At 54.6% G+C, this 13,179-nt stretch overlaps 1 protein-coding gene across 2 annotated transcripts in view; it reads right to left on the bottom strand.

Annotated features, from left to right (window-relative positions):
- The window catches only part of TBCD (tubulin folding cofactor D), a 200,357-nt gene that overhangs the window by 149,066 nt on the left and 38,112 nt on the right, over positions 1 to 13,179 (bottom strand). For both annotated transcript variants that reach the window (XM_034943211.3, XM_055101986.2), the window contains exons 8-9: positions 4,622 to 4,667; positions 1,428 to 1,560 (exon numbers count right to left, since the gene is read on the bottom strand). In XM_034943211.3, the coding sequence (XP_034799102.1) occupies positions 1,428 to 1,560; positions 4,622 to 4,667 (179 nt within the window). The remainder of the gene's footprint in view (positions 1 to 1,427; positions 1,561 to 4,621; positions 4,668 to 13,179) is intronic.

Below are 13,179 nucleotides of genomic sequence, written 5' to 3'. Positions count from 1 at the left end.
ACGTATTATAGCACTTGAAACAAACTGAAGGTCGCTAACACACAGCACCCTAAGAACACTAGAAAAGTCTGTCTCCTTGAGAACCAACCCGTTCACACCGGCCGCTACAGACTGCTAAGACATCATTTCTGCCAGCAAGAAAGGCGGTTTCACTTTCTCCAACAGTCTTTGAAAGGGAGCCTGTCATTCAGACTCATCACTGATCCGATGCAGCTTTCCCCCACAGCGCGTCCACACCAGGGAGGCTGCACCGCCTCTGAGCAACACGACGCACACACGCTGCCACGCCAGGGAGGCTGAGCTGACCCTGAGCCACACGACGACGCACACGCCACCCTCCTGCCACGCTGACCCTGAGCCACATGATGACACACACGCCGCCCTCCTCCCACGCTGACTCTGAGCCACACGACGACACACACGCCGCCCTCCTGCCACACTGACTCCGAGCCACATGACGCACACACCACCCTCCTGCCACACTGACTCCGAGCCACACGATGACACACACACCGCCCTCCTCCCACGCTGACTCCGAGCCACACGACGACACACACACCACCCTCCTGCCACGCTGACTCCGAGCCACACGACGACACACACGCCGCCCTCCTCCCACGCTGACTCCGAGCCACACGACGACACACACGCCGCCCTCCTGCCACACTGACTCCGAGCCACACGACGCACACGCCACCCTCCTGCCACGCTGACCCTGAGCCACACGACGACGCACACACCACCCTCCTGCCACGCTGACCCTGAGCCACACGACGACGCACACGCCACCCTCCTGCCACGCTGACCCTGAGCCACACGACGACGCACACGCCACCCTCCTGCCACGCTGACCCTGAGCCACACGACGACGCACACGCCACCCTCCTGCCACGCTGACCCTGAGCCACACGACGCACATGCCGCCCTCCTGCCACGCTGACTCCGAGCCACACGACGCACACGCCGCCCTCCTGCCACGCTCACTCCGAGCCACATGACGCACACGCCGCCCTCCTGCCAACGCCAGCTGCAGTTCTTCCAACTGGGAGATGCAGTCAGAAAATAACCAAAAGAAAACCGTTCCTCTCAAAATCAGAAACACCTCTAGGATTAAAGAAATGAATGAAAGCAGAAAACACTTGTTACTAACACATCTTCTCTGCCATCACCACTGGACACAAAAGCCACAGCACCAGCCACACCAGACGCTCACCTACGGCTCGGCCTGCCCTCCAGAGAGTGCCCCCGACTGTGTCCAGAACCAAGGCGCCTGCCTCCCCACCCCATGGCGCCTGCCTCCCCCACCCTGCAACAGGGCGACTGCCTCCCCACAGCACCTGCCCCGCCCTCATCAATGGCGCCTGGCCCCCACAGCAACCCCTCCCCACCCCGTGGCCCTCCCCAGGCACCGCCCTCATGGTGCCTACCTCCATGCTGCCACCTTCGGCTTCAGGAATGTCAGCCCCAGTCGCTGCACAAGCTTCACCCCCAGCTTCCGCAGCAGGGTCTGGTTGCTCTCAGGGAGTCTGCAGCCATCGAGGCACCTGAGGACAGTGGCAGCTGCAAACAAGAACTGGACTCAGCACGGGGAGGGCTGCAGGCATCTTCTGACTGCACCACCTGTGTCCCCGAAACCAAAAGCCGGCTCCACGGGGGCCTTGAGGCAGGAGACATCACCAAGACCCCCATCATCCCAAATCATGAACCAAGAGCTGCTGGAGTTGAACCTACTCGACTTCCTTGCTGTGAAGCAACATCAGTGGAGGTCAGGAGAGCAAGTGCTCAGAGGGCAGGGAGCCAATCTGAAGGGGGGCAGCACACACAAAGGCCCAACCGACCACAGGCACACTGCAGCCACGGAGACCCCACAGGCCACGGGCATCCTGCGGCCACGGAGACCACGCAGGCCACGGGCATGCTGTGGCCGGGGAGAACACACAGGCCACAGGGCACACTGCAGCAACCCCAGAAGCCATGGAGCACACTGCGGCTGGGGAGAACACACAGGCCACGGGGTTCCTGTGGCTTGCTCTGTTTTTCAGGGGGAATCACTTGGTGTCATGCAGTGATGACAATAGCAGGACAGGAGGCTGAGCCAAGGGGAGGCTCAAGGTAGCACTGGGCACAGCACGACAGGGAGAGCCTTGCGAGCAGGAGACGCCCGGGTGCTGCGATGAGGGCAAGCTGAGGCCAGGAGGACAGCATTCCCGGGACAGACAAGGGCTGGGGTGGAAGTGCATGGCGGCTTCAGAGATGGGCTGGAAGTGAAATGGACAAGACTGCAACCAACTGACAGGGAACAGGAGAAAAGAAGAGAAGCTGAAGACAGAGCTGAGAGTTAGGTGAGGTGATGGAAGACAAGGAGATGGAGGAAGGGGCAGTGGGGCAGGGACAGAGCAGGGGGATGGGGGCTGGAGCTGCAGTGCCCTGCGGGAAGCTCTGCCTTGAGGCTGGGAAATGACAGAAAGTGAACGTTCACCAGTTTTACGTGGGTGCCGTGACCTCGGGCAGAGGTGCCGTTTAACTCATAATGCTTGCCTATAAAACCAGGTCAGCTGAAAGAGCATCTGAGTAACTTCTCAGAAGGCTCTGACAGTGGGCACAATGATCGTGGGTGACAAGCACGACAGCCCAAGAGGGAGCAGGTCTGTGTTCACGTCACCAAGGACGCTCCTCCCGCCGACAGGGCCTGGCAACGGCTGCTCGCGTTCTCGGGTGTGGTGAGGACATAAAGAGCCCCACCTTCCAGAGACATGTATGGAAGTGCACACAGGTGAGATGGCACTGTGTGTGCCTCCTGTGCGGTGCAGGGATGAAACGGGCTGCACACGAAAACTCGCACACTCCTGAGAGAGACACGGGGCGTGCACGCCATTCTCTCTTCTTTATACATGTTTCAAATTTTCCATAATGAAAAACTTTCAAAAAAAGAAAGTTATTCAAATTTGATATTCGGATAGTTTCTTTTCTTTTTTTTTTTTTTTTGAGAGAGAGTCTTGCTCTGTCGCCAGGCTAGAGTGCTGTGGCGCGATCTCAGCTCACTGCAACCTCCAACTCCCTGGTTCAAGGGATTCTCCTGCCTCCGCCTCCCAAGTAGCTGGGATTACAAGCATGTGCCACCATGCCCAGCTAATTTTTGTATTTTTAGTAGAGATGGGGTTTCACTATGTTGGTCAGGCTGGTCTCGATCTCCTGACCTCGTGATCCACCCGCCTCAGCCTCCCAAAGCGCTGGGATTACAGGCGTGAGCCACCACGCCCAGTCCGGATAGCTTCTAAAACACACAAAGGCTCTAAGAAGTTTCTCTTTTTCCAGATGGTAAACCTCTGCGTGGAGAAAAACACTGCCCTTATTTTCAGAAATTGAGGCTCAATCTAAAATTAAGAGAATTGAGCCAGGCGTGGTGGCTCATACCTTTAAGCCCAGCACTTTGGGAGGCCAAGGCAGGGCAGATCACTTGAGCCCAGGAGTTCAAGACCAGCCTGGACAGCACAGCAAGACCCCACTGCTAAAAAAATTAGCCAGGCGTGGTAGAGCTCGCCTGTAGTCCCAGCCACTCGGGAGGCTGAGGTGGGAGGATGGCTTGAGCCCAGGAGGTCGAAGCTGCAGTGAGCTGTGTCATGTATTCCAGCCTGGGCGACACAGTAAGATGCAGTCTCAAAAAGAATAAATTAAGAGAATTAGGAAGAAGGCAAAAGAGGTGGTGACTGTGGCTATCAGAGGAACATGGCTGCTCCTGGGCCCCAAGAAGCCAGGTCCAACCTCAGATCATGACACAGGCTTTGCCCAGACCTCCCTCATGAGACCCCAGGCAGCAATCCCTCTTTATCAAAGGACTAGGAAAGTGACAAAAAGTCCAGTTATTACGCCTGTAATCCCAGCCCTTTGGGAGGCCGAGGCAGGCAGATCACTAGGTCAGGAGTTCAAGACTAGCCTGGCCAACATGGTGAAACCCCATCTCTATTAAAAATACAAAAATTAGGCCGGGCACGGTGGCTCACACCTGTAATCCCAGCACTTTGGGAGGCCGAGGCAGGTGGATCTCAAGGTCAGGAGATCGAGACCATCCTGGCTAACACGGTGAAACCCCATCTCTACTAAAAATACAAAAAATTAGCTGGGCATGGTGGCAGGCACCTGTAGTCCCAGCTACTCGGGAGGTTGATGCAGGAGAATGGCGTGAATCCAGGAGGCGGAGTTTGCAGTGAGCTGAGATAGTGCCACTGCACTCCAGCCTGGGCGACAGAGCGAAAATCCATCTCAAAAAAAAAAAAAAATACAAAAATTAGCTGGGCATGGTGGCAGGCACCTGTAGTCCCAGCTACTCAGGAGGCTGAGGCAGAAGAATTGCTTGAACCCAGGAGGCGGAGGCTGCAGTGAGCCAAGACTGTGCCACTGCAATCCAGCCTGGGCAACAGAGGGAGACTCAGTCACAAAAAAAAAAAAAAAAAAAAAAAAAAAGTTCAGTTACTAAAACCCACAACAAAAAAAAGAACGATAGTGTCCAAACATACCAATGTACAGTTCCTATATCTATGAATAAAATGTTAAGGAAAGACACTTGATTGTATATGAGCAAACTCACATCACAAAGATATCGTCTCTTAAAAATAAACCTTACCATAGGGCAAACAGTCTTCACGTTTTCCATGTTTAAATATTTGTGCCTAAAAAAAAAAAAAAAGATTTTTAATGTTACAAATACAAATACAAGTTTAAAACATACACACAAATTGTGAAAACAATTCATCACATCTTTCAGAATTTTTATTCTAAACACTCACCACCTAATAATAAAGAAAACAGTTTCTGTACATGATAAAGTAATTATAAGAGACTAGTGAAATTATCTCCCAAAAGTTCATCTGAAAATAGGGATGCAATGATAAGTCCAGTCCCCTCATGGAGACTGCAGCCTCTCCACCCCTCCCTCATCAATGGCATCACAAAACGTGCCCAGGTTTAAGTTCAGGGCACTCCCAGCCTGGAAAAAGAAGACATCCATCTCAGTAGGTTTTTAAAAATTATCTGCATATAAATAAAGTTACAAAGGATTAAAGTTACAGGCCAAACCATCTCACACAAAGGCCTCCATCTGCATTCATGCTTCACCAACAAATGAGAAGGGTGACCAGCTCAGCCCGTGTCTCACACACACACCTGGCAGCCCGGTCTCCACGATGCGCACACACGGACGTCATCACCTGGAGTCCATCAGACCAAACAGGAATATCAGATTTTCTCTCAAACACTGGTTCTAGCCCTCCTGAATTCTCAACCTGAGGTTTTACCTTCTGCTTTAAAGTCTGGAGGACAAATGCGATGATTCACATAAATATCCAAGCCTCATAATCAAAGAATCCTAGAACTGAGCCCTTCTAAGAAAACGCGAATGAATTTCCTTTCCTTCAGAAAACAGAATTTCACAGTCAAGGTGAGAACTGCATCTGTCTCAGACTATCTGCACCGCACACCGCGCCACCCCTGTCCTGCTGTCGCCCACCACACGGAAAAATGAAGAAGCAGGTGCCGCCCATCAGGAGATGCTCAGACAAGGTGAAGAGGCTTTCACTAAATACTGGTGTCTTTTATTTGCATTATGAACCCTGTAAACTGCCTGATCTCGTACTTAAGTGTAGAATAGAAACATCTTCTTAAAAGGAGAGGGAACTTAGACTCTCTCCATGGAGCCCGCTGGGGGGCTCTCCTAAGCGCTGAGTGGAGAAGCAGCGAAGGCACACAGACCACCAGTCACACCTGTGGTGCAGATCCCACACCTACGAGCAAAACGGGAAGGAGACAGCCAGACAGACCACCAGCCATGCCTGTGGAGCAGAGCAGGGTCTCTGCGCTCCTGTTCCTCTGTCTGTAAAACGGGGCAGTGGCAGCACCCACCTCCCTGAGCCACTCAGAATAACACATTCACCAAGGTGATCAGAGACTTAGCCCCTTTCTCTTTAGCGAAATGGATAGTAACACGTTCCCTACCAAGTGAATGGAGATGATCCTTGTTTGCCCAAAACAAGTTCTCATTTAACTTTAAGAACTCTTCCCCACCTTTAGTTTGTGTGAAATATAAAATCGAAAGTTAAATTATTTCACACCAGTCCAGATGTATCCAATTTAATATGTGTTTTAACCCTAAGTCATCGGTTTACAGAGCCAATACTTGCTGAGCAGAAACCGTAGGGCACAGGCGAGCTCCCCCCAACGGGACGCAGGGTTCGGGGGCAGTCGCAGGGCCAAGCACACACTCAAATTCCCTGGGAGGTGGGCTGACGGCCTGAAGCCCACCAGTGTGCAACGAGAAACCGGACCGCGCCTGGGGGATAAGAAGACAAGACACTTCACAGAGAAGCTGTCACTGCGGCCGGCTGGCCAGCTCAGTGGGGAACAGAGTTTGCCAGACGGACAATCAAGGGTCCCTCACCCACCACCTTGGTAGGCTTCCAACTGCCACAACCAACAGAGGCAGGCAGGAGCGATGCCAGTGACCCCCAATCCCAGGTCAGAAGCCTGGCGGCCTCTTTCAGGGCCTCTCCAGACACCTCCCCTTGAGACACTCCCTCCGGGAAGCCGGCTGCCATGCAGGAAGAGCCAGCTTCAGTCAAGGGCCCCCGCCGCACCCAGCCCTTCAAGGCACCTGCCACGTGGTCTTCTCGGCAGAGGCCCAGGCATCAAAGGGCAGTAACAAACGGCCCCCTGCACCCCACCCTGCGAGGCCACAGAATCGATCCATGCAAGAGTGCGGCGGTCACTGATGCCACCAGCTGTGGAGTACGTTGTTCCACAACAAATGAACCTGGGAGCGGCTGAAATCTCATCCTACAGGCAAAGAGCACCACCGTATCACCTGCAGCCACGGCCACATGACCAGATTCCAACAGCAGCGGGATGGAGAACCTGGGGATGAACAGTGAAGTGCTCAACAATGAAGACCGCTACAGAGGCTGCTGGAAAACCCCAGTGGGAAAGGCCAGAACCTAAACCAGAAGAGCAGCTGTGCAGCTGTGGGCGGACGCAGGACAAAGATCCGGGAAATGACCTCTCTCAGCAACGGGCTACCGTGTCCCCCAGTCTCTCTCGGCAACGGGCTACCGTGTCCCCCGGTCTCTCTCGGCAACGGGCTACCGTGTCCCCCGGTCTCTCTCGGCAACGGGCTACCGTGTCCCCCGGTCTCTCTCGGCAACGGGCTACCGTGTCCCCCGGTCTCTCTCGGCAACGGGCTACCGTGTCCCCCGGTCTCTCTCGGCAACGGGCTACCGTGTCCCCCGGTCTCTCTCGGCAACGGGCTACCGTGTCCCCCGGTCTCTCTCGGCAACGGGCTAACGTGTCCCCGGGTCTCTCTCGGCAACGGGCTGACGTGTCCCCCAGTCTTACTTGGCAACGGGCTAACACGTCGTCTGGTTTCTCTCACTAAATAAAAAGAATCCAAGACACTGTGAAATTCCTAGAGTGCCCTCACACATGAACGTTGTTTAGTTACTCAATTCCTATGAAGTGTAGTACAACATTTTCTACAGCAGACTAAGATACAAGTGGTGATGAGTTCTCGGGAAAGCAAGCATCATCTCTTGTAACTGGCCTGGATACCCCACACCTGGAAAGGCCCAGCCCAGCTTCCACTGTCCCCAGCTACACACAGGAGACAGCACCAAGGCCAGGGCCCGCCACCATCTGCAGTAAGGGAGAAACCAGAACCCCATACATTTACAGGGCGAAGGGTCTTTTTCTCCTCACACTTCTCTCTACCCTGGGGGCAGTTTCCAGCTGAATTACACAGGCAGCCTCCTGGGCATTCAGCACACACAGAGAAAAGCCCCAAAAGTTATCCACTTTCCCAGGCATGGGTGCAGGAGGGCAAAAGAGACGACAGGGAAGGAACGAGTCAATGAAGACAGGGCTTTGTTTCCATTTATTTCACTGAAAAGTAAGGCCATCTTCACCTGAGAAAGTGTGCAGTGTGCAGTGGCCAGTGCTCAGCGTGGCGGCGGGATGGGGTACCTGTCAGCAGGAGGACACGGCCAGAGAGAGCGCACTCTAGTCATCAATGGTCTTGGGTGCTCATAAGCTAGGCCATAAAATGGGGGGCACAGCCCACTTTCATGGAAGCATAATGGGAACCAAATTAAAACCACCTGCTGAAAAGCATACACTAGACAGAGGTGATGACACCAGGGATTAGAGGAAAACAGCCCTGCATGGTAAATGAGGAATGACTGCAGGTCTGTTTTTGTTGTTCTAGAAACCAGCACAGCACAAGCTGCAAACAAAAGGAGTTTCTCAGCAATCATCCTAACCCGCCCCACCTTTCGATGGCTACCCACCCAAGCTGGCTTCTCTGCAACGTGCGAGCCAGCTTCCCCTCCCCGGGGCATGTTCTCCAAGCCCAGTAAATCACAGGCTGTCGAGCTACTCGGGAGCAAGCTCACCCGCTGCCAAGCAGGAGATGCTGGTTTGAGGCTTCCTTCAGGCACTGCCAAATCTAGGCCAAGAAAAGCAACTCCACCCGAGGCCCTGGGAGAAGGGCCCCCACACCACACCAGTTCAGGCTTGGCTCTGGCTGGTAACACAGGCTTCTGAGAAGCTGTGAGTGCCGGCCGGCACTGAGGCAGATGGCTGAGACCACGCTAGCTCCAGGCCAGCGGGTCACCCTGTGGCCCTACATAACCATGCCGACTCTGCAGATGAGGAGAGCGAGTCTGTTCCCCTTTCTGCCATCCCGAGTCCTGCTCCGACACCAAGAAATGTTATCTTGGGAAGCAACCAATCGCATCCGTGCCCCCACAGGCTCAGCACATGGAGGGCAGCCGTGCCCCCGCAGGCTCAGCACACGGAGGGCAGCCATGTTCAAAGCCACTCTTGGGCATGCCACACGGAGGGGCCACAGGACAGGCACGGAAGAGGATCTTTAACACCAAAACAACCCTTTCCAGGCTGGAATGCCTTGAGAGCACAGCCCCAGGTCCGTGCCTGTGCTGCAGCGAGCCCACCAGGGCCAGGCCTTTCCTGGAGGGCAGTGAAACCCATGCTGGGCTGCACCCTGCAGGACGTGCAAAGGCTTCACTGAGGAACTCTGGTACGCTCGAGGCTCCCCTCAGCAGCAGGGCAGGAAAAGAGCCTTCCCACCACACCACTACTGGAACCCAGAAAAACCACAACGTCCAGTGCATTTGCTGGCCTGCAAAAACCAAAGCGAGGGACATCTTAAAGAGCCCCACTACCACCCCTAGAAAGAGCAGCGGTTGCCCTAGACAGGACGGGAGAGCGCTCGGAAACAGAAGAGAGCTTGTCCTCAAGGCGGGGCCTAGGGGGCGCAGGTGGGGACAGGCCAGACCACTGCCTCCCCCAGGAGCGAGCACAATGCACTCCCCTCAGGACCACCACACATTCAGAGGAAAAAAGCCATTGACAGAAGTGAAAACTTTCATTGCTGGATTGGTAAATGACTGATTAGAATCAGAACCCCAGAGTGAAAAAATATACTGTTTCTGACAAAATAAATTTCTGACAAATTATAAAGAATTTTAAGAAAACAAATATCAAAATGAAAACTACTTTCAGGCTGGGTGTAGTGGCTCACACCTAGAATCCTAGCGCTTTGGGAGGCCAAGGCAGGAGGGCTGCTTGAGCCTAAGAGTCCCAGACCAGCCTGGACAACATGGCAAGACCTCATCTCTACTAAAAGTACAAAAATTAGCCAGGTGTGGTGGCGTCCACCTGTAATCCCAGCTACTCAGGAGGCTGAGGGGGAGGATGACTTCAGCCCGGGAGGTGGAGGTTGCAGTGAGCTGAGATCGTGCCACTGCCGCCAAAAAAAAAGGTAATTTCACACAAAAATGCTTCAATAATCGAAATAATCACATCTAGCTTTTATTCTTCCAGAACGAAGTGTTATTTTTCACCAAACCTTGGACTATAAGGTAAACACTAATTACCTTCACAGGTGGGGGCCATGCAAGGCCCAGCTCCACACCCCAGCACCGACCTGGCAGCCCCTGACCTGGGTCCATGTCCTCCTCCATAAACCAAGGCAACACAGCTCTCAAAGAGAGTGTGGAAAACACAAAATGATTGTGGCTTCCTACGTCTGTCATTCACAGGCATCATCCTTCACCTAATTTATCAATCTGTTCATGACAGTGTATCGCACTAGAGTCCTACATCGTAGAACATTCTGGTCAATGAGGAACCACATATTGATAGTGAGCCCATAAAAGGATTTTATATATACACATATGTGTGTGTGTGCGCGCACACATGTATACACGTGTGTATATAAATATAATTTTTTTTTTTTTTTTGGAGACGGAGTCTCGCTCTGTCACCCAGGCTGGAATGCAGTGGCACAATCTCGGCTCACTACAACCTCTGCCTCCCGGGTTCGAGCGATTCTCCTGCCTCGGCTTCCCGAGTCGCTGGGACTACAGGCGCCCGCCACCACGCCCGGCTAATTTTTGTATTTTTAGTAGAGATGGGGTTCCACCATTTTAGCCAGGATGGTCTCGATCTCTTGACCTCGTGATCCACCCGCCTCGGCCTCCCAAAGTGCTGGGATTACAGGCGTGATCCACCGTGCCCAGCTGATGATATATTTTTACTGTACCTTTTCTATGCTTAGATGTGCAAACACCACTGTGTTACAGTTCCCTGCAGTATTCAGCACAGTACAGGTTTGCAGCCTGGGAGCAGCAGGCCACACCACCTGGCCTGGGAGCAGCAGGCCACACCACCTGGCCTGGGAGTGCAGCAGGCCACACCACCCGGCCTGGGTGTGCAGCAGGCCACACCACCCGGCCTGGGAGCAGCAGGCCACACCACCTGGCCTGGGAGCAGCAGGCCACACCATCTATGTTTAAGTGCACGCTACGGTGTTCACACGACGACACTGCCCAACGACGCAGTTCTCAGGACTACCCCCATTGTTAGGGGACGCATGACTGTTTCATGACTCACTCAGCATTTTAAAATGTTCTCAGCAGCCCACGTAGTGACCTCACAGCCATAAACAGCCAGTAGCATTACAGTATTCCAGCTTAAACAACTCCCCCATCACTGAGCCTTCTGGCTGCTATTCTGAGCTCATTCTGCACAGCCCATCTTTGCATGACAGGGACCAATGACTGCGCTCCCGTTCAGGTGTGTGTGACCACCTCTGGGGTGTGCCCCCTGCCCAAAGGCAACAGTTCCCACAGAAGAGAGGAGCAGCGAGCCCACGCACCTTCCAAGGCCCAGCAAAAGCTCGCAAAAGTGAACCACCACAGAGGTAAGATGCTAGAAAAGAGGTTAATGATCCATGGCCGGGCACAGTGGTTCACGCCTGTAATCCCAGCACTTTGGGAGGCCGAGGCAGGCAGATCACAAGGTCAGGAGATCGAGACTATCCTGGCTAACACGGTGAAACCCCATCTCTACTAAAATACAAAAAAATTAGCCAGGCATGGTGGAGGGTGCCTGTAGTCCTAGCTACTCAGGAGGCTGAGCCAGGAGAATGGCGTGAACCCGGGAGGCAGAGCTTGCAGTGAGCCGAGATTGCGCCACTGCACTCCAGCCAGGGCAACAGAGCGAGACTCCGTCTCAAAAAAAAAAAGATGCAAGAGACACAATTCCTGCCACAGAAAGCCTGAAAACAAACCAGACAAAATAGAATCGTATGCAGCTCCCAAGCCACCAAGCAGGCCACGGGCTCAGCAGCAAAGGGAGGGCAACGGCGGCAGGGAGACCACAAAGAGCAGTGGCTTTGCAGGGACCTGAAGGGGCATTGGCCTGGGAAGCAGGGGGCTCAGGCTCCAGCGTCTGAAGTCAGAGAGGGGTCTGAGCTTCTCTGCAGTGCAGGTGGGGGTGGCACAGCTCTGAGCCCAGCAGGAGGAGGATCCACCAACCAAGAGGCCAGTGGATGTGGTTATCCACTGTGGACACCATGTGGAAGAGAAAAAAGGAGACACATAGAGGCAAGGAAGGAAGAACGGGCAGAGACAAGGACAAGGCTGTGCTGATGCCACATCTCCCCCGGACGGCACTGCTGACATATGCTGGGGGCGGCAGGGTGCACAGGGGTCCCACGGGCTGGCCAATGAGCAGCTCTGCCAGGGCAGAAACAAGCGTGAGGACGGAGAGCATGGCTGAGAGCCACCTGCCGCCTGGGGAGCCCATGGAGGCCGGCGAGCCAAGCAAAGACACCAGGACACACGAGGGGATGGGGAACCCCAGGCGTGGGCCACAGCCTGAGCCCTCCTGCTTCCGAGGCCAAGATGAGGCCACCCACTACCCAGGCCACAAGCTTCCAAGGCCACCCTTTACCCAGGCCACAGGCTTCCGAGGCCACCCTTTACGCAGGCCACAGGACAGCAGGTGTGCTGCCAGGATCAAGGGCACAGAGGCAGCATGGGACAGAGTCTGGCACTCTATGAATGGATGGCTCACACCCTCCACCAGCACCTTTACTGCAGCCGACAGCCACAGGAGAGGCGGGAGGGTAGTCGGGGAGCCCAGGGCCTCCAGAGGGAACACTTCACAGAAGGAAATGGCTCCCACCTGGACCAGGCGGCAGAGCGGGACAGACTCAGGATGACGTGAAGCACAGAGCCATGTGCTGGGACAAGGACCCCCAGGACAGGGTGGTGGCGCAGCCACATGAGAACAGATGAGCAGTGAACCAGGAAAGGAGACATGTCAGAGCCACATCCATACAGGCATGTGTGAGCGGACAGCGGGAGGGAACACGGCGTCTCGGGGATGAGCCCGGCTCCTGGGCCGTATGCACGGACAGCAGCACAGAAGCTCCCGTTTGTTGCTGGGCTCCGGGTAAACAGGCCAGGAGGGGAAAGTGATGGCACAACAGGTGTGACCTGGGACTTGCGGGTTCTGAAGTGTCACACGCGTACCCAACGGGTCCACAGAAGGAGGGCTCGAGAACCAAGGACAGAAATCAGGTAATAAAGGTCAAGGGTGAATCAGAGCTGAGATATCAACAGCCAGGGCCAAAGCCTGAGGGACATCTGCCTTAGAGGGAAGGTGCCTCTAAGGTGACTATGTGGGCAGTGAGGCATCACGGGTCTGTGAGCCAGGTGAGGGCGGGGCAGGTGAGAGGGCAGGGGCACCCCAACCTGCACAGGGGCCACAGGCCAGGACGACTGGGGCATGGGCCACTGAGACCCAGCTCTAGGCCACTCAGCAGCA

Source organism: Pan paniscus, chromosome 19 (genome assembly GCF_029289425.2).
Source record: "Pan paniscus chromosome 19, NHGRI_mPanPan1-v2.0_pri, whole genome shotgun sequence".
NCBI lineage: Eukaryota > Metazoa > Chordata > Mammalia > Primates > Hominidae > Pan > Pan paniscus.
The sequence above is the reverse complement of the archived record's forward strand: the minus strand, read 5'-3'. Positions and strand labels throughout refer to the sequence as shown.